Here is a 22,312-nt window from a genome sequence, read left to right on the forward strand (position 1 = left end):
CGCCCTCCGCCGGCGGGCGCCGGCCTGCTGCGCCGCCCCCCCCCCCCCCCAGCCCGCCAGGGGGCGCTGCTCCCTTCTCGACTCCGAGCGGTGGAGAGGGGCCGGAGAGGCTGCCGGGAGCCGCCATTTTCTCGGTGTGCGCTGGCTATTGAGCGGTTCCCGCAGCCGGTGCCGGTAAGGAGGGGGATGCGGTGCGGTGAGTTGTCAGGCGGGTGCGGCCGTGGCCGTCGGTACCTCGGGGCAGTGGGCGGGACGGGGTCCCCGGCTGCCCGCTCTGGCGGCTCTCGCTGCCCCGGGCAGCTCGGCGGGGCTCCCCGCGCGGGGCAGACGGCTCGGTCCCTCCGCGCTGCCCGGGGCCCTCCCGCCCCTCACGCAGATGGTGCCGGGGGTCCCCGAGGGCTGGCGGGGACGCCGCTGCCCCTGGCCTCTCGCAGGCGGCGGCGGCGGGGGTGGTCGCCAGCCGAGGGAGGCGTTGCCATGGGAACGGGGCGCGCCTCCTCCGCCGTGAGCTGCCGGCGCGGCCGGGCCGGGCCGGGCCTGCCCCTCCGGGTCACCCTGACCCCGGTACCGGAGCCGGCAGCCCCGGCGGGCGGGTCTGCGATCCGTGCCCCGGCTGCCAGCTTGAAGGTTCACAAGCGACTTTCCTCTGAATAGAACATCTAATGCTGTGTTGTCTTTACATAAGTAAAAGAAAAATTTGCTGTGCTAATAAGCACTTTTGTGGTCGTCTTTGGTTCTTTTGACATATTTGAAAATTGTTTTGTCTCCCCTTGCCCACTCTTTCTTTTTTTCTTTTTTTGTTAGTAGACCCATCACTTTCTAGAATGCCCTTTTTGCTTCTTGTTAATAAAAATGCAGTTTTGTGCAGGTTCTCTATGGTAAGAATTAAGTAGTTATTAGGAATTCTGCAGGAAGAAGTTCACTTATCGTTTTTTTTCCAGCTGTAATTCAAACTTCAGTTCAAGCAGTTCTCTTTTGCACAATGGCTATGTATTTAAGCTGATATATTTCTCTTTAACAGTTAGTGTATTTCTGTTTCTGTATTACTGTCTCTCTGATGCTCCTATCTTCCTGATAGAAGCCCTATAAATGGCTGTAAGAACTATATTTAGTCTTAGTAATTTCTGTCCTTTTTAACTGTTACTAATCTGCATCTGCTAAAAAGTATAAATTTATTTTTGAAATTGCTTTTAGGTATTTTTGCAGAGCTGCTTTCATTACCCATTCATTGCTACAATCTTACGTTGCGATTTTAGTACTTCATATAGCTAAGTGGGAAGATTTTGTTTCTTAAATGAACAATTAGAAACTACAAGATCTTCCAGTAGACCAGTTTGGAAGGAAAAGCAACCAACTGGGGGGGAAAAAAAAGCTTTTTTTTGTCAAATACTTTTTTGCAGTTAATACCTTAACAAAGAGCAGTAGGATATACATTAACTTAATCTACTCTTTGTTTATTGTGAAATAAATCACACATAACAGAGAAGACAACAGTGAAGTATTCTCTCTAAGAAAGCAAGTTTTCACGTGATGGATTTGTTGATTAAGCTTTTATTTGGATATTTTTCATAAGTGCTTCATTTTGCTATCTACTTGATTGCTTTGCAGTTTTCTTTGAGGCCGTTTAAAGAACACTCAACTGCTTCCTCCTGTAGAAAACTTGGCACCTACAGCATTGGCCAAGAAGGGCAAAGGAACAAGTTAATGATTGTTCTGTACCTCCTCTGACCTTGTCCTTTGTAAGCAGCAGCAAAAGTGAAAGAATTCTGATGAGGATTGTTGTTTGGTTATGGGTGTTTTCTGGCTGCTCCTGCTGATAAGAGGCAGACTTGCGTTTGTTACCAGAACAGTAAGAAAATGTGTGTTCACATCTCGGTTTTTGAAGTATGAAGATGGGTTTCATTTCAGGCCTCTGTGTACCTGTGATAGTGCTTCTATGTCTGTTGCTATCCTCCCAGGGTGGGCGAGACACCTGCAGCGGGCTGGAGTTTCAGAAAATCCAATTTATAATCAGATGCAGAATTTCCTAGGAGAGAGAAAAGAAGGCTGGATCATTGGATCTTATTCCGTCTGCTGTTACAGTCTTTCTCCTTTTTGCTGCCCTCTAGTTTTTAATTCCAGGATTTTGTTTTGCCCTCTTTGGATCTTCTGGAGTCTCCCCAATCTTATATCCCTTGCTAGTTTCAGTAAAACATCTGAATTTCAGACTTCCCCTGTCCTCAGACTCTTTCAACTTTAGAATGTATTTTAATTTGGATTTCTTGGCCAAAGGATAGAATTTTAAAATTTTTTTTTTTAATCATAGTTTTGGAGTTGTGCCTTCGTAAACTGTGCTGAAGGTTATGTGAAAAGGAAAAATTTTAACCTTTGTTTTTTCTACCGACAGGAATGTAAATATTGGAATTTGTTCTAAAGATTGATGGAAAATAGAGGTGAAACCAGTATCTGCTTTGATTAATCTATTACTAAACTTGGTCTGACTGGATACTAATTTCTTAGGGAAAAACCTGTTGTAAGTACCCTTTGCATTTTTTTTGTTTCAGGAGTTAACAGCGTACAGTCCTTTGCTGCTTTTTATTTTTCATAACGTGTGGTCTGTCTTGCGGAGTTCTAATCCAAAATATTCTGAACATGACGATTGAAAGTCAGGCTCCAGAAATAGCAAGATTTTTGAACATGAGAAAAAGTAGCTGTGCGTGAAGGTTGAAAGTATGTTAAGACTGAAGAAGGCATGCTGCAAGGCTTGAATTGAATGTCACTCCTATCATATAAAATGTAAAATGAAGCTGTACATATCTTGCAGTTCGTTGTCCTTCCCCTTCTATGTTTTGGAGAGTTTCTTATTGAATAGAAAGGCAAGCAGAATGTTTTCAACAGGTGCAACTTTCATATTTCACTTTTGGTGCAATATTATAATTAGAATGAATCCCCAAGTCATCCCAATTTCCTGACAAACTTAAAATATAGAGGATAATTCAAGAGAGATTTCCAAGTTTACAAGATGATGAGGTGTGTGTGTGTGTATACGTACATATATGTGTGTGTAAAAATATATGTACAAATTCACCTCATTAATGGCAAAACATTGATGCTAGTGATACCAGAAAGTATCATGATGCTGCTTCTGCATCACGCTGCAGTTAAATCAATGTGAATAATGAACTAAGCGGCACTGGCTTTGTTGGGAGTATTAGCTGGGTGGAAGTGAACAACCTTTCCAGTGGGCGAGGCAGGAGGTGACAGGCTCTCTGTACTTGTGTGGTTTTACAACTTTTCTTTAGAATCCAGAAGATTCATCAGTTTTGCTGTGGCATTAATCATGTTGCTGTAGCTAAAATTCCCTATCACTATGTCTCCTTGATGAAAGATGCCCTCTTTTCCATCTTTTTCTTCAATTATAATCATAGAATCATAGAATGGTTTGGGTTGGAAGGGACCTTAAAGATCGTCTAGTTCCAACCCCCCTGCCATGGGCAGGGACACCTTCCACTAGACCAGGTTGCTCAAAGCCCCATCCAGCCTGGCCTTGAACACTTCAGGGATGGGGCATCCACAGCCTCTCTGGGCAACCTGTTCCAGTGCCTTGCCACCCTCACAGTGAAGAACTTTTTCCTTACATCTAATCTAAATCTACCCTCTTTTAGTTTAAAGCCATTACCCCTTGTCCTATCACTACATGCCCTTGTAAAAAGTCTCTCTCCAGCTTTCTTGTAGGCCCCCTTTAGGTACTGGAAGGCTGCTATAAGGGCTCCCCGGAGCCTTCTCTTCTAAGTTTAAATGATTTGTAAAAGGATGTAACGCTAAAAGCTGGAACACAGCTCATACTTGGGAAAGGAGATGCATCCCAGGGCATTGCAGGTTTTGCTAGGCATTTTTTACTATTGGTTATTCTACCTAATATACCCTCATTGACTGGGTAATTTTTTGTTAACCAAAAGACCAGTAACTGAACTTTTAGGAGTTACATTTCTGTAGTGATACACTTTATAATCATGGATTTAAACTTTATTTATTTGTTTTATTTAGCTCATCTGCTTCATAGTTGACAAAAGTAGCTTGTCATTTCTACTTTTAGGAGGGTAGGAACTGCATAGCTTCCATAGCCCCCAAAATGTATCAGTAGACTTTCATGGATGGAAGTATGCTTCTGTTTTCTGTTAGAGGGAAAAGTTCTGGAAGTTTAGTCTCAATTTCTTGAGGAAGAACTTGAAGCTAAATCAAATTCCTGTTAATAATACAGCAGTTAATGAATTAAATATTCTAAAGTTAAAACATAAAAATTACATAAAACGTAGAATTGATATAACTTGAATTGTATGTCTAAAATGTAAATGTATAATATAAAAATGAAGAATCTTTTGAAAAATTTATTCCCCCCCATATGGTAGCATTGTACTGAGTTTGAAATGTATTTTCACACCAAGTTGTGTAAGGAGTCTTTTATGAGGGGAGGAACAGTAGAATAATTAAGCAAATGAAGGTACTGGTAGAGGATATGGAAACAGGATGGAAAAACTAATAGGCTGAACTTCCAAAGTGTTGGGGGGGGAAGCCAGATATGTAAAAACTATTCTTTCCCTATGATTTTCCTGAAAGAATACTTAAGCTTAAATGGTACAATTCAAGTGATCTTGTAATTAAAAATTGATAGCTAAATCATACACAGACTTCTGTATGATTTCCAGGAGTACAGTGCCTTTCATGAAAAATACTTCATTATATTCCTGCTTATGCCATGAATACAACATTCATCTTACTGGAACTGCCAGAGAAACTTGAGACTATCAGGATTGCTCCTTCCTTTTTTTATAGTTTTGTTTTGTTTTGGTGGGGGCGTTATTTGAAGTCTTCTGCTCTGGGTGTTGGCTTTCCTGATCTCTACTTTTGCCTTTAGTCTCTCTTTCCATCTCTTTCTCAGTATGCTTGAGGTTTGGGGGTTGGTAGGATTTTTTCTGTGTTGGTTTTCAGGGTTTTTTTTGTTGGTTTTTTTGAGTTGGTGTCCCTCCCCCCCCTTATTTTTAGGTACTGTCATCTGTAGGCAATTCATTTCAGTGGCAGCAGCTGTCAGAACTAAACCTTTGCTTTAGATAGGTTTTCCTGTGTCCAAATTAAAAATGCCAACATCTCTTTCACACTTTGCTTTGCACTAAACGCTTAGCAAGGTGTGGTAGAGCTAAAATGGTTTTCTCCAGACCTTTAGTCCTTCCTCTTCCTTGGTCACTTTGCATAACACTGATTTATACATTCATTAATGGCTCTAATTGATTGTGTCTTATGTTTGACTTTTGACATTTCTGTAGGACCATGTACTTAGGCTACAGCATGCCAGTTTTTTCTATAGCGGCTGGTATTTACTCCTTCCTTCTCATACATATAGCTAAAGTTCTTCTGAAGACATTTATCTTGAAAGTTCACAAAAACAATTTTTTTTTTTCCTCTGCCCTTGGTAGTTGCAAATTTGTCCCACTATTATCTACTGAGAGCACTGCCATGAATCCATTCATCTTGTTTATTGTTCTATTCTATACCCATATGACTTCTTCATGAAGAAAAATACAATATGAAAATCATTCTCAAAATGGTATGTTTCTGTTGGCCTGCTTATATTTATTTCTAAGATGGAGAGAGTGTAAAAGTCTTTGTGACTAGAGGGAAGAATTAGGAGGATATAATAGCCTACTGTAACCTTGAGCAGCTGACTGACTTCCTATGGTGATAAACCCTGATGGGCAGCTAAGTAGGACCTGTTTGAAAAACAGACAAATGAAGCTGAGCTGATGGATTTATGTAAGCTTTGGCACTGAATCAAAAGGTGTTGTGTAGATACATATCCTCTTTATAAAATAAAGTAAAAAAATATCTCTAAGCAGATTTTTTTTAAAAAATGGCTATTGGTAATTAGATGTAAATATGCTAAGATTTGTAAATACTGTTTAAATAAATCCTGTGTTTCTTGTGGTTTTAATCTTTATAAGTACGCTTCTAGTTAGCAGCATGCCCCTTCCTTGATCTAATTGCAGCTGAGCAGGCACAAAGTGAAATTCAGTGAAGTGACATATGCATAATCTGTGTGTCAGCTGGTACAGTGTGTTCTGTTTGATATTTACTTGGTGCACTACTCATATTTCAAAATTCAGTCAACAATAAACACTAACATTGCTCTCATAGACAGCATGTCAAGTAGTAGAAGCTCCATGTTTATGTACCCTTTGGTCAGGAACATCAGGCTGTGCAAGTAGGTTTCTGACTTGGAGGTTACTGCCATGCTTGTCATGTGGAAGAATTAAAAATAACTCCTTATAATGCCAATCTGTTTTAGGATTAAGGATGGAAATAATCATGTCTAATAGAATGTACTTGAAAGAGAAAAGCGGGTTCTGTACTTTTCCTTTGAAGCATTTCAGATCTAGGTAATGTGATGATGTCGTATTTTTGCATAAAATCATACCTGTTAATATTTTTAAACCTGAACTGAATATGTTTGGCTTGCAAAACCACAGTGTACAATTTTGCGTTTTGAATAAGTTAACATTTTTGCTATGAATTTTTGTCTTTATTTTTTCTTCTGAAATGTAATCAATAGACTATATAAATTTGTACTTTAGCTTGAAAGTGGGAGGTCTCTTGTGACAAATACCTTCAGATGTTTAAAAGCAGGATTAAACTTGGCTCAGCTTCTGAAAGTCTTTCAGGCTAAAGTAGGCTTTGTTTACTCACTGCATATATAAGAAGATATTTAATGCTTCAATAATAGTTAAAAAAATCTCCTGGGTTCTGTAAGTGAAGATGAACTTTAACATTTCTGGACCTTCTAATTCATGTGTGATTGATTAAATCTATTCAGAAAGGCTTAATTAGCTTCCATATACATAAAGTGTACTCTGAACTCGGGTTTGCTGCTGGTATGTATTGTAAAGTCTTGTGTCCATGTCTTAGTTGGCTACTTCTTATGAATTTATGTTTCTTTGCCATAAAACATTCAAAAATCTACCTTCAGTTATTTTTCTTCTGCAGTTAATGTTTGTCTGAGTGCTGTTATGGTGCAAGATATTGTTCTAAATCATTAGTCTAGTTAGTTGGAGTAAGGCAGCTGTTAAAATACCTGTGTAGAAATACTGTTCCTAAGCTACTTTTAATTTTACACTTTGAACAGTTGCTTTTAACAGTTGTTTGAAATAGAAATAATTAAACTTTGTGTTGTATTTAAAGTAGTACTAATGTTGTATTTAAAGCAGTACTTACACAGGTGAATAGTTTGCCTCAATGCTTAATAAATATGTTAATGTCTTTTTCTCTTAGATACAATTATGCTGAAATGTAAACCAACCATGTTTAGAGGGGCTGTTGTAAGGAAAGGGCTTCATAGTGTGGATGGAGCGTTGTTAAAGCTAGCAGATACCTGTGAGGGATTTGTCCTGCTTCTATCATTGCAGTATTTAGACGTGGTTTTGAGAGGCTTCTAGAATGATGGTTGAATCTTTCTGCTCCAAAAGATCACGATTAAATAATGTGGTTGATACAATTTGAAACAGTTACTTCATATTAAAGAATTGCTCTGTGGTGATTGGACCTTCTGTCAGTACTTACTGCTCTTTTGGTATGTGCTTTTCACGCTGTTTTCATTGTGAGGATCGAGATAGATTGCTTACCTCCAGAGAATCCAAGTGTGGCAGATATTTTGATTATCGCCGTGTTGAGGACATAATTTTTTTTATTCACCATGTTAACAGGAGGAGTACTGAAGTATTCATAGCACTGTAGAAAAAATGTTTGAAAGAATAAAGCCGCTAATCTCAATGTTCTGAGTGACGAATGCATTATGTATAGGGTTTTTTTTTAGTTTTATCATAATGCTTATTTCCAATTATATTTTCCCTCAACTGTTAGAACTTCCAGTACAGTATTTAGAGGTACTTTTTTTCTGCTTCAGATACCACTATTATATCTGGCTGAAGGGCATTATCCTGTGATTTCCATTACAGTTGAGGGTGGTGCAGATACTGAATTTTAGGTAGTTCTGTTAGTTTATTTTTGCGTAGTATTCACAGTTAATTAAAAGTAATCAATAAAACTGAAAAAGAACATCTCAGTTAATTGAATATCATCTCTGTCCTGATTTCTAATATTTCAGTTTAGTCTTTGATCCTCTTCCTTCCCTCTTTGCGTCTTTGCTCAAGTGTTTCCTTCTCGGTTCCTTAGTGTCATTAAAACACACACATCTTTCCAGGACACACCAAGAGGATCAACAGAGTAAGTGGAATAAAACTAGTACAAACTGATTTAAGTAATAGTTTAAAACTCATGCTGTTATTTCCATTAGGAAACTCTGTCATATATGAGACGTACCACCTACGTGATATTTTGAGTTCTGTAGCCTGTATTTTTAAAGGTGAGAAGTTATTTTGGGAGGCAAAAATGCACAATTAAACATTATATGTTTATAGGCACTCTGAAAATGAAGCGTGCTTTAAAAGAAGTGAGGTCTTTGGAATTAAATTATCTAAAAAATAGATGTTTGCCAATTGCATGAAATAAAATTTTTGGAATTTTCAGCTTATTTACTAAAAAAAAAAATGTTATGAGGTTTCTTAAATTTTCTGATGTTGGAGGGGGAGAGTTTTAGTGAAAGAGTCCAAAAAAGTACTGCAAGACCCAGGCTTGCTTGTGCAGCGTAAGTATGATTTGAAGATCATCCCTGTCAGAGGGCACTGGAGAATCTGGGCCTTACTTAAGATACAATATTTGTTCCAATTGCTTTGGTAAAATATCTTTTTTAGCTTATGAAAAATAATGACTTAATGTAAGCAGTGCATTCGTGTTACAATGAAGTTCATATATATATGTGCACCTGGTATATATTAATATTTTTTATTCTTTATGCATATGGTACTGCTGTATCAGACTTCTTTTTAAGAATGGCAGATCTTAAGATGAGTTCTGATAATGGAGCAGTTAAGTGGTGCTTAAAACAGAACATGTAGGTAGTTTACGAGAAGAGGGGGGATAATTAATTCTGTCTCTTAACTGTTTTTTAACTTCATATCTCATAGTCGTCATTGTAATATGTGGTCACCCCATATAAGGAACAAAAAAGCACAAACCAAGGGTGATCTTTGTGTCTCCAGTAAATTCTTGAGATCTGTCAGGCTTGAACCTTCGTCTGTCTTTACCCCTGATTTCACTAAGGACAGGGAGGGCAAATTACAGAGAATGGCTGAGTAGATTGTCTCTGATTTGCCACAGTTATTTTGTATGCAATAGATCAAAGAGGGATGTAGAAGCTCTATGCTGATTTTAAAGTAAATATAAACCAAAAAAAGTTGATATGTAAAAATTTAAATAGAATGAGTTGTGTTTTCACTGTTTCTGAACTCCTTTCTATATAAGTAAAATAGAAATGAAGATATACTGCTATTCATACATGGAAAGCATATGCATTTGTTTTGTTTTTTCAATTAACATTTTGAAAAGGAGTGTCTGAAGGATGTGAGGTAGGCTTTGTTTGCCTTGTAGAAAGTCTTTTAGGCATTCAGATAAGAAAATTAGTATACAGCTAACGGTATTTGAGTAATACAAATTATTTTATGAATGCAGTGTAGTAGTGATGATGATAGTCCCATAAGGTCACTTGAGATCTTTACAGAAACAGTCCTAGAGGATTTAAAATAAGATTTTAAAAGGAAATAAACATGAACTTTTAAACTTTTGTTATAAAAATTGATTGTTTTCAATATACATATGTATATTAAAAAATACATGTATTGTGACAGCTTTCATATTACTGCATGTAATTACTGATTTTGTTTTTGCCCTTCAAAGTCAAAACAAGCATATAGGTCAGATTTGTAGGTCAGTCAATGTAATTTATTCAGAAGCTATTTTTGAATTTGCTAAGCTAAAACAGAAAACCACAGCGTAATTTCTAGTGTCATTACATTAGTCACGAACTGACTTACAGAAGGAATTAAAGCTGATGCTCAGTAGTAGTCTTGTATCCATGATTACATGAAGCAAGCATGCTGGGTCTCTAATGTCATGTTTTCTCAACCTGCTTATAGGTTAATTATCTTTGTCATCTTGGCAAAGGATGCAGCAATCCTGCAATGCATAGTCATTTTAATTTTCCCCTCCCCCTTCTGAACTTTAAAAAAGGTTTTGTCCTTCCTGTACAAGCTAAATCTGGTATTATATATTGTAACATCTACATTGACCTTACAGAAAGTATAATCAATATTAATGCAGATGTTGAGGAAGGAGCATGTTGAGGAAGCTAAATTTTTGCCTGATGGCCTACATTATAAAGGTGAAGACTGGAAATAGATACATTTCAGGATACATATAGAAAATGGAGGACACTTGTTCAAATAAATACATATTCTGTTCTTCCTTATATGCATTTCTTCTTGCTAATTGCTGAATTATTATTGCTTTGTGCTAAGAAGTCCATTTGGGCAGTCTCATAATAATTTAATTTACCACTTAGTATAGGAGTAAGTTTGAGATGTGTATCAGCAGTAGCCTGTGTTTTACCCAAGACTTTCTAAATCAATAATATCACTGCACTTGTCAAGACAAGAGATGAATTTTTACTGTGCTCTGACTTCATCCATCTTGGGATGAAGGTGGTGACTGTGTCAGTTTGTGGTTCTTACGCAGGACCTGTGGGAACCAAGTTGCTTTCTTTCATCCTGATAAAAGAAGGGGCTTCTCTGAGTGCTCTTAGCAGCCTTCTGGTGCAGAAGGGCGCGGGGCAGGACTAGCAGTCAGTATTCATCCTGGAAAACTGTAGGCAGGAGTAGGAATGTGGGACAGGTGTTAAGGAGAATGACATTCCTTCAGGGAGGGAAGGGAGGAAAAGCTGAGGTGATGGCAGAGGCGCAGGAACTGGTTGTACTTTTAATAGAGAGTCTAGGCAGGGCATGGGAAAGTGGAAGCAGCGTGCTAGGCATGAACACTAGTGCTGGGTAGTCCAAGATGCTGATCTTAGAGCACAGCACTTTGGTAACATGCCCCAGTGAAACGTGTGATATTTTATTTCATGAGATATTTTGCTAAAAGGAAAACTGAGATTTATGTCTTTACAATATAACACAAGTCCAAAGGCTTGTTTCTTTTTGATGATGGTTTTACCAGTTGATGCCTATCTGTAATGGGCATGGTAGTCATGGCCTTCATATGGGGAAAAATAAAGATGGTTGTGTTTCAGAACTGGACTGTAAAATCTTGCAAATGTGATGTGGCTTAGATCAGTATTTTAAATTCAGTAACTTTGTATTTCAGTTTCGGAAGCCTTTTGGCAGGGTTTTCCCCAGAGCTTTTGTTAAATATTTTGTTGATTTCGTTTTTGCAATGTTTGTTTGTTAAGAAGTAGAACATGCTTTTAAAGCTATAAAGGTATAAACCTGTGTGTTTTCCAGGTAAATTTTTATTGGTCTGTAAAACTTTAAGATCTTCCTGCCTTTCTTAACAGGTTTTTTTGGTTTTGTTTTGTTTTTTTTTTTTTTAATTTTAATGTTCTGGTGTTTGCCTCTGCGTGGCAAGGGAGGCAGGCAAGGGTGAGATGGGATGGAAGAGGAAGAGGTGTAATTTTAATGCATAAAGGATAGCTAGTTTAATTTAGCCAGTTTCCAGGCTTGCATACGGGTATAATCTATTCTTCTGTCTGTGAAATTACAACATTTATTCTTTGTTTAGGAAATCTGAAAGGAGAGCCCTACTTATGAAGAGATGACGTGTAACGGCCCAGATAACTCAGAATCTTGTGCCACTCCAGACACTGACCGTGACCAGGAATGGGCACAGGAACACTGCCGACTAGGAACTTTTGTTGAATTTCCACTTGCCTGTCCAGTTTCAGCATCAGCACTAGCGCGAGCTGGCTTTGTTTATACTGGAGAAGGTGACAAAGTGAAGTGCTTCAGTTGCCATACAACTATTGAAGGATGGGCGCCTGGGGATTCTGCAGTTGAGAGACACAAAAAGCTTTCCCCAAATTGCAAATTTATTACTGAATCTCCTTTTCTGCAAAACAACATACATCCTCTTGCCCAGAACTACCAGCATAGAACTGGAAACGGTTCCAGCAATTCAGCCCTCCAGTATACTCTGGATGACCCATCTGATGTGGAGGCAGATTACCTCTTAAGAACTAGGCAGGTTGTGGATATGTCAGATAGTTTGTATCCTAAAAACCCTGCTATGTGTGGCGAAGAGACAAGATTAAAGTCTTTTCACAACTGGCCCCTCAATGGCCAGTTGACACCAAAGGAATTAGCTAATGCTGGATTCTATTATACAGGTGTTGGTGATCAAGTGGCATGTTTTTGTTGTGGTGGAAAATTGAAAAAGTGGGAACCCAGTGACAGAGCTTGGTCAGAACACAAGAGGCATTTTCCCAAATGCTTATTTGTCCTGGGCCGGGATGTTGGAAATGTTCCAAGTGAATCTATTCCTGCTGAGCTTGGGAGAAGTGATCTGAACAATGTACAGCATCCAAGGAATCCAGCTATGGCAAAATATGGAAGACGTTTACAAACATTTTTAACTTGGATATATCCTGTTGACAAGGAGCAACTTGCTGAAGCTGGGTTCTATAGTATAGGTAAGCCAGACCTTAAAATGGCTAATATCTTTTACAAACAAATTTTATGAGTGTCTTGCTATGAAAAAATAAGCATTTTTTTATTCTAATACAGAATGATTTGCCAGAATTTCTTTACTCTGTAAACTACTTTTCCTAGTTCTTGTGTAAAATGATATACATTATATCAAGTAGTTTTAATAGCAAGGTATAAACTTGGTTATAAATTCATTTATAGCAGTGAAACATCAAGGTGTGTTTTCCTTGCCTGCTAAAACCCTCTTAATACATCTTTCACAATGACAATTATTGAAGTTAATATTTTTTTAAAAAATGAAGTGCTGTCCTGCAGATATCTACCTTAGGTCTAAGGAGTGGGCTTGTGGCCCGTACAGAAGCTTATGAACAAGACAATCGAGGTTGTGTGCCATTTTATTAAGTTAACACGCGTTTGCGTTATCATAGCATTCAGACACCCAAAACTAGCAAATGCCATTACTGCCTACTGTAAAAGCTTTATGAAGACAATGACTCCATTGGAAGAGCTTTTACTGTTAGACATGTAGTGTATGACTTGGATAAGACTCCAACGTCTTTGTGCATTGGTTTCCCAATTAGATTGAATTGCACAGTGCTGTTAAAGCTCTTTGAAATTCTTCACTGAGAGATGCTGTACGAGTGCAAAGTGTTGTTCTTATTAGGTCACAAAGAAAAGGGGATTATCTGGGATAATTTCTTGCTCTCATCTTAATTGGCTTCTCTCTTAGTAGCTCTCAGAAGAACTTTTTAATCTGATTCTATTTGTTTTACTTGTGGCCATAAATAAAACCTTTGATGTATTCTTGTATGGGTGATATATGGGCACTATTTGTACCCAGTAGAACTGTTTTTATTGATCTCTTCTTGGATTCCTAAAAGTACCTACCTTCTCACAGCCAAGTGAGATCTGTATTGTGGAGGTGCACTGAATGGGCACCAGCTTATCAGACCTGATGGCTGTTCAAGTGACTTCTGTGAAAACTCTGTTTCCTGTGGCCTGAGAATGATTTAACTCTGTAGCAAAAATCTATCCATACCTCCTCTGATTTCAATAAACAAAATATCTAAGCAGTTTCTGGCACAGTCTTTGATTACAATAGGCTTAGTGCTAGAACAGAGAGAATGCAGTTTCTCCTAACATCTCTTCAGCTGGTTATGTTGCTGCTGTACAGGGCCCATTAATGGTGAAATGGAGGACCAAAAAGGCACATAAATATCCTTAATTCTTTGTGGTAGACTACTTCACAGCTTGTTTGCCAGCAGATTGAGATATTTGATACTAGATTATTTTTAGCTTTTGTTTTTTATCTGTATAATTACTTGCTAAAATAAAATTCAGGAATATTTCATGTGACTTATTTTGTATTTTTTAAGCTCAAGTCTCTCCTGAACATTTGTTTCAAATCATATGTATTATGTCCTCCTTGAAAATGGAGTACTTTTTAGTTATGACTGCTACTCAAATAAATATTTTTTTTCTTAATAATGTAACATTTTAGTTGAAAACTTACTGTTATGCCTACTAGAAGTATGTAACTTTATTCTTGTGTGTTTCCTCAGGTAATGGTGATCATGTTGTGTGTTTCCACTGTGGTGGAGGATTGCAAGAATGGAAGGAAAATGAAGACCCATGGGATCAACATGCCAAATGGTTTCCTGGGTAAGGTATTTTTTACTGTTTTCTTGTTACACGTCTGAGTCTTAGTTACAGTATTTTACGTTTTAATGACAGAGCGTACTAATAAAGGTTTCAAAAGGTTGACTATGGCTTAACTTTGTTTAGATTTATGAAAACAACTTAATTTTTTTTTTTTTAGTTGCCCTCCTCGACTTCCTTCTCCTTCATTTTTGTCATGTAGGCACCAAAGGAATATCAGTTATTTTCCATGGTTTATGTTTTTCCTTTTCAATAAGCAGAAAAGATTTTAAGGAATTTTTTGTATGGGGTCCTTATTTTTGTTGTTCCATCTGTTCTACCTTCTGTAGTCCTGCTATTATATGTATAATCATCAACATATGCTTTAACGTTATATTGGAGGCCTCAAAAGAGGACACTAACCTAATGTCGTCTTTGAGAGGTAGGAGGGAGTTCTTCTAAAGTGGGTGGGAAAGAGAACTAAATTTCAAGAGGCTGAGGGCACAACTAACTCATTAGAGGTGATCAGTCTGAAAGGTTACCCTGAAATTGTACCTTCTGAATAACTTTACTTTGAAGTCAGTGTTGTTTGTATGTCAGCTTGTTTGTAGGAATTATTAAAGGGAAGAGAAGATTTCTGTGTCTGGACTTAACTGATGTCTCAGCTAGCAGAATCGTGAAGTTTTGTGAATACTTATCTGATTTCCCCCCCCCCCCCCCCCTCCCTATTCAGCATTACATTCTAATTGTTATTTTAATAGCTTCATACCTGCCAAAGTTTGTAACTTATGTCAGGATACAAAATGACTAAACTTCTGTCCTGGTGCAAATCAACCTGAAGAAGTCAGTAGTGGTATTGAATTCAAAACATACTTCTGCATAATTTTAAAGGATTGACGATTCCAGACCCAGAACTAGTTTTTAGAAAGATTGCCAATTTTGTCTAAGATCTGTCTTGAGGAAAGGAGGAATAGTTATGACTCATTGTTTCTTACAGGTGGATAAAAGCTGTCCAAGTACAAAGACTTAGTTACTTGTATAACACTGATAAAATCAATGTCTTTTATGTGTTAGCTGCCAAATTTGTCTTCTGTGGTGAAAGGCTCTCTGGAAGCTGGAAGTTAGTATTTATGGATTAGCTGATCCTTTTTTCAATAGTGGTACAGGCAGCTTTTAATTATTAGTCTCTGCCACTTGAAAGAGATGCCATTCCAAGTTTTTGGCTTGGTGCAGTGAATGGTTAAGACACGTTTTCTTGCTACATTTCACTCCTCCTTATATGGGTTTGATTTTGTTTTAGGTTGCTTAAATTATGTCAGATTTGATTACTTCCTCTCAGACCATTAAGTGTCTTATATGGAGTTTTTGTTTGCACATCAACTTCAGTGGCAGTGTATCAAAGCATGCTGTCTATGTCAATGAACAGGACGCCATGAAGGTGAAGTAACTGCTGAAGCTAGAGAACTGTTGTCGAGGCGTTATGGCATTGCCTAAATCATCTGGCAGGGAGGAGCTCTGCCCAGTGGCTAGGACTGGTTGGAAAATAGTGAAAGCAAGCATGTAGTGCACCTGTCTGACCAGTGACTGCTTTTCTTTGATTGCAGAAGACTAAAAGAACCAACATTTTAACATAATGTTTGTTTTTCATTGGAGTCTTTGCTTTTATAAACCTGTGGCATCAGCTGTCATGGCCAACAAGTCTTAGGTTTCTGTTTCACCAAAAATGTGAAGAAGATAAGTACTGCTGAAGTGATTAAGATGTTTTTAGAAATGTTTAAATAACATTACTGATGTTGACTAAATGTTTAGAGATTTCAAAAGCAAGCATTCTGTATGATGTAGGAAATGTATTGAAGCTTTCCAAAGTTATGTAGTCAATTTTTGTTTGCTGCTTATGCAGGTTTATTATAACTAAATGTTTTCATTTATAGGTGCAGATTTGTGAGAAAGGAAAAGGGGCTAGAATTTATAAATAATGTTCACTTAAGAGATGGATGTAGGGATTCAACAGTAAGTGTCTTGCTTATTAATCAAATATAATTTTGTTAAAATAGAAAACAGTTTTAATATAATTTTCATATGAAGTTACTCTTCTAATTATCTGCATATCATTTAGTCCTCCTGCTGCTTCTTTCATTGGCAGAAAGTGAAAGACATTGAAGTATGTTTTGGTTCTGTCATTCAGGGTTTATAGATCTCATAGTTCTCCTTAGTTGAGTTATGGATCACAGGTAGGGTATCTTGTATATGTTGTATATTTGGTACTGAACAAGTGCTGGTTTTTTTATAGCCTGGGAACCTAAGGGTTACGATGAATTATTTCCTTACTCAAGTGTAGTAGATAATTTTTCTTTTCTTGTTGGTAGAGCATTGTTAAACTTGTATGCAGTGACTAAAAAGTAAACCCGACATTATTTTAGAATTCTTCAATAGACTAAGAGTCATGTACATATGACTATAGCAAAGATGGGTTAAAATGAAAATTTAAAACAATATGAAAGACATAAAACACTGATCCCTTTGCAGTTGTTCAGAGCAGATTTAATAGTTCTAGTCAATAAAATAACTGAGATGAAATAGCTATTTTCTGTCTTGTAACTGTATAGGTTTCCTTCTACCTTCTCCAGAATTGTAATTTTGTCTGTTTATATTTCACTTTTAGACAGAAGCTGCTGAAGGGACAATACTTCCTAAAGGTATCTGCTTAAAAAAACCAAACAACAAAAAACCAACCCCCTCCCCCATTTCGGAATATCCATATTTGCATGTCTAGTAAAGGAAATGGTTAATTTTAAAAATAACCCCATTACATTTTTAAATAAAGCATGACAGGCAAATTGTTGGATGATACTCTTCCATTGCTTCATTGCTTCTAAAGAACTGTGGAATTAATTTTATTTCTCTTAGGGGAAATCTAATCATGGTTGGATAAATACTGTAAAGATTGTAAACCATGAAAGAAGTACATATAGGATGCAGTCTTATTTTTATAGCTAGTAAGTATGCATCCAGTATTGAATTAGTGCTGTGGGATGAATGTTAAAGAATACTGAACTGAAACAATCATTGTTGCTTTTCATGAGGCAGGAAGAGTTGGTCTGTTAAATGGCAATGACTAGGAAGCTGAGAATGCTTAAATAGCTTGTTATGTGTTCCAGTATTACACGTTCCTGCAATGTTTTTCACAAATACCAAGCAATAAAAAGACAAGACAGTTAAAGGGGTAGTAGGAAGACAGTCAAGCAGCTTCATCCCAGGGAATGATAGCTGTGGCTAGTAAAAGTGATTATACAAAACCTATTTTAGAAATCTCTCACACACTGCTCATCTATGAGAGTGAAAATTAGGTTAAAAATTTTGCTCTTTGAACAATCTTGTTAAGTAAAGAAGAAATTAGTCATTTACATGTAATAGAAGAACTGGAAATAAGACACACTGCTAACAAATCTATTCAAAAAATTACATTGAAAAGAGGAAGGGGGAGGTCCAACAGGATGAAAAGTGGTTTCCCAAAGTAGTGTTGTGTCACATCACGGATAGGCTTACTTGCTTGCTGGTTGTGCTGTGTTTTGGTTTTGTAAATACACATTATTTATTGGTTTCTCTCAACATATGTATGATTTTTTTTTTCCTTCCCTGAACTGAATTAAAATTAATGTGATGTTATCAAATACTTACGTATGTATTGTGCCTTGGAATTTTGGGTGAATTTCAGTTAACATTCAGTTATGGAATTTGTGATGTTAATTATATAAGACATTTTATTTAAGAAGTTGAAATGGTTGATTTGAATAGCAAATCTAGGAGGATTTCTATATTATAAATAGATGAAGGGAGACTGGGAAAGCTAGGATGGAAGACATCTCAAATCTGCAGTTTTGGGTGTTTTGACAATGCAGTTTTTACAACTAGCAAAATTCTCAAATTGGAAATATGGTTCCTTAGATATTTGCAAAGGTGTCTTAGAGTACTATAGTGAATACTGTCCGATAATCAGATTCATCCTTGTTAAATTGTTGTTTTTGTGTTTTGTTTTGTGTTTTTTCTTAATTTCTTGTTTTAGATGATCTCTTACAGAATCCTTTGGTACAATGTGCCATAGACATGGGTTTCAGTTTGTCTGAGATTAGGAACACCATGGAAAAGAGATTGCAGATGTCTGGAGAAAGTCACACATCTGTTGAGGATCTGGTAGCAGACTTAAGTGCTCAGAAAGAAAATACAAGGGAAGAAGAACCAAATGAAATCCCAGTTGAGCAAGATGAGCTTATTCAATTACAAAACCTCTGTGTGTACTTTCATATCAGCTCTTTAGTCTGTGAAATATATCTTATTGTTACGTGTTTATTCTGCCCTCTGATCCAAGTCTTACCTAAGGTGAAGTTACAGTATTGTAACTTAGAATTCAAGAGATTTCTTTTTGGACATTAAAAAAAAAAGCTGAACAAAGAGGGTGTTAAAATATTTGAGCGTAGCAGCATTTATAAATATCATCTATAAAATAAGTAGTATTAATACCTCAAAAGTGTATAGTATTGAAAAAATAGTCTAGTGTGCTTCTGGGAAGGTTACACATGCTAACTAAAAAGCCAAAATTATTGTGACAATGACATTTAAAAATAAAAGCAAGAATAACTATAGATGTGGGGAGTCTGGTGGCAAAATGAAATAGACACAGCAACATACTGTCAAATACTCAGTATACTCAAAATGAAAAAATCTTAGAAGGGGATTATTTATTTTTCAGTATAAAATTTTGCATGGGATATAGAAGTATTTTCCTTCTTGGCCAGTAAGAAAAAGTGTACTTCTAGATGGTGTTTCTTTTCAATTATTTGTGTTCCAGCTATGCTGGGACATGCAAGTTATGCTCAGAAAGCCATTGTGGTACACTCTGCAAATAGACCAAAACAAAGATTTCTAACTCAGGAGACTTGTAGTTTAAGACAAGCATATGAGTGAATTCATAGGGAGGGAAAAGACCATCTGGTTGGCGTGATAGGCAGAGATCTTACCAGCCCACTATTTTAATAAGATTTTTAATGGACATTGTGGGGGAAAAAAGAACTTGCAATGCACATGGACATTATTTTTGTGGTTGGCTGTGCAGAGCTTTCCCCAAGTGGCAGGGGAAGGCTTTTGAAGTTTGCATTTTCAAATGGGGCATACTGGAATAACAAAGAGCTCACGTACAATGCAAAATTGATTCTTTCTGTATTACAAATTTTTAAGCTTTTGAAGTATGGGCATTTTGAAAACGGAGGCAGGGAAGGAAATCACATCCTCATTCTTTTCATTGAGGAAACTCTCTGGAAAAAAAAATTCAAAATTACTTAACCAGTATCAACGAGCCTCTCTTTCACCTTCTGTACAAGTTTTGGGAACGTTGTCAATGGGAAGTCTGTGAAAAGAATGGTTCCTGATTGAAATATGCATATCCTAAATTCTATAGATATTTCAAGCTCTTGCAAATATAGATAGCTGAATTCCTGCTTGCATTGGCCTGGGAGATGTACTGAGATGATGGGGCGGCGGGGGGAAAAGAGGATTCCATGCTGCAGCTTGGTTTCCTATCTCTTGTAACTTTTTTTTTCTTTTTAAAAGTGTGACCTTTAAATCATACAAAGAAACCCTCATCCTTGTGTGTAAAGAAAAAAAAAAAAAGAGATTCAATGGTACTAAGTATGTTAACTCTTTATGTGTTTATTTTCCTTAGATCTCAGTACTGAAGAGAAGTTAAGACGCTTGCAGGAAGAAAAGCTTTGTAAAATCTGTATGGCTAAAGACATATCAGTTGCCCTCATTCCCTGTGGTCACCTAGTTGCCTGTAAGGAATGTGCTGAAGCACTTAATGAATGCCCTCTGTGTCGTACAAATATTATGAAAAGACAGGAAATTTTTATGTATTAGTGAAATATACAGCACTGTGAATGCAAATGTTTCCTGCTTTATTGCTTTAAATATGTGTAACCTAATGTAAAAAATGCAGTTAATTCCAGGATGTAATCATATGGCAGTATTTAGATTTTTCTGCTGTCAAACTCTACATACGTTTTAACCTTTTAAAAATTATTTTCCTTAAGTGAATTTTTTGTATGTAAAAAACAATATTGAAAGGCAAGTATATATATTCTGTAACTTCAATTCATCGACCTGATTTGGGAAAGCCTAACTAATGCAAAGCTTTATTTATGTGATCATTCCTTTGCTTCTCTTCGGTAGGACTCTGTGCGACTGAAGTTTATGCAAATACAGTTGTATAGAGAGTCAGGCCCTATATAAAATTTGTAAATAAGTAACTGAATTTTAAAAATTATTATATACATGTGTATTATATCTGAGATTTTAGCTTCTCAAAAATGTTATGTAAGATCAAAAATGTTATTCTGTAACTTTGGTTGTGACATAATTCAGAGAATACGCGTAAACCTGCTGCTGCAATATTTCACCTTATGTTTGCTACTGCTACTTTGTAAGTTTATCTGTTTTGATATATAATTCCTGTCTCTCATTTTTTTTTTTCTGGTTTAGATGTATAAATTGCTTTCAGTAAACTGGTTTTAGCCATCCATTTTTCACAAAAATCCCTCTGTATATAAAATGTACATTAATTTCATACCTTAAAAGAGAACTCAACAGAAATGAAGGAGATTTTATGCACCTTGTGCCCTTCATGAAAGGAGCATCTCATTTTAAACTTGCTCCCTACACAAAAAGGTGTTCATTGTTTGATTTTTTCCTTGTGTTTTTTGAACATTTAGCATTATCCTGACTCTTTTATCTAATACTTTGCAGTGCTTCTATTTGTCCTTTTTTCATAAGTTTAAACTATCTCCATGAAAATGCTTTCTTTTTTTATTTTTTAATTCACAAGTAATGTTAGAAATCTTTCATTTTTGTTCTTGTCAGTTTGCAGCATTTAAATTAAAACGTTAAGAACTATTCTAGTGAGAGTCACCTTAAAATACTTCATAAACTATTTCTTACTGGACTGATCCTCAGTTCTCCAATTAAAAAAGTATCATAGCTTTGTATTTAAGTACAGCTGGTTTACGATCACTCTACTTAATTATGTGACTTCCTTATTTTGTGGCACTACTAATATGTTCTGTGTATATATTTTTATCTTTGAGTCCTACACACTAAGAGATTTAGAATATACACAATATAGTTTTTCACATGGTAGCAGTTTTAAATCCAATACACAGAAATCTAATGTCTACTCTTTCTATTTTTTTAAATATGTGCTGTGATTATATGCTGGTGTAATGTTACAAATATTTAAAATAAAGTGCAACCCAGTTGTTCCTTGATCAGCATACTTGATTCTCACATGCAAAAAAACCCCAAAAATTCATAACAGAAGGTTGCTTTCTGTTGCTTTTTTGTTTTGTAACTCAACTATTACTAATTCAACCTGAGCGTTATTAAGGACAACAAATATATTTTTCATTTGAGAGGAAATAAAATCTATTGTTTGTATAAATTAAAGATCATTAATTATAAAATTAAAATACGTTAATTTTGCTATTTTTTGTAATAAATTAGAATTTGGTTCTTAGGAATACATGATGACTAGAAATTCATAAAGAATTCAGCACAGAAAGGTTTTATTTTGCCTTTTTGTGCCTTTGTGAACAGTTTAGTGTTTCAGGTAATTGATGCATATGGGGATTTTTCAGGACAGATACGGACTGGCAATTCTGACAGGCTTGTTTCTAGCTCCCATTTTCACTTACAGGGAGGGTTTTCTGTACTTTTCAAGGGAAATTAAAGGGGGGGGTTGCCTATGAGCTGGTGTATCTTGCCTGAAATAGCTTGTTTAGTTGATGTTGCAAACCATGTTATGCTGACTTGCTTAAGCAGATGGTTTGTTATCTAACCTTGACCTAAGTCATGTGAGAGAGACTATCTGGATGAGCTGGATCCAACTTACAGGCCGCAAAACTTGGCATGTGGCTCGACAAAGCCCTGTCTGGGAAAGAGATTGACCAAATTTTACTTAGAACTGTTACAAAACTAAATCCTAGTAAGGAGGTGATTTTGGATGTAAGTAT

General features: G+C 36.6%; 1 protein-coding gene across 1 annotated transcript; it reads left to right on the plus strand.

Annotated features, from left to right (window-relative positions):
- The first annotated feature begins 144 nt into the window (after nt 1-144).
- XIAP (X-linked inhibitor of apoptosis) lies at nt 145-21,566 on the plus strand. The gene is made up of 8 exons (XM_050901540.1): nt 145-174; nt 2,387-2,512; nt 11,695-12,601; nt 14,180-14,279; nt 16,187-16,265; nt 16,918-16,951; nt 18,319-18,543; nt 19,972-21,566. The coding sequence occupies exons 3-8, from the start codon at nt 11,728-11,730 to the stop codon at nt 20,163-20,165; spliced, it is 1,506 nt and encodes a 501-aa protein (XP_050757497.1). The 5' UTR covers nt 145-174; nt 2,387-2,512; nt 11,695-11,727; the 3' UTR covers nt 20,166-21,566.
- The last annotated feature ends 746 nt before the right edge of the window (nt 21,567-22,312 follow it).

Source organism: Gymnogyps californianus, chromosome 9 (assembly GCF_018139145.2).
Source record: "Gymnogyps californianus isolate 813 chromosome 9, ASM1813914v2, whole genome shotgun sequence".
NCBI classification, from domain to species: Eukaryota; Metazoa; Chordata; class Aves; order Accipitriformes; family Cathartidae; genus Gymnogyps; species Gymnogyps californianus.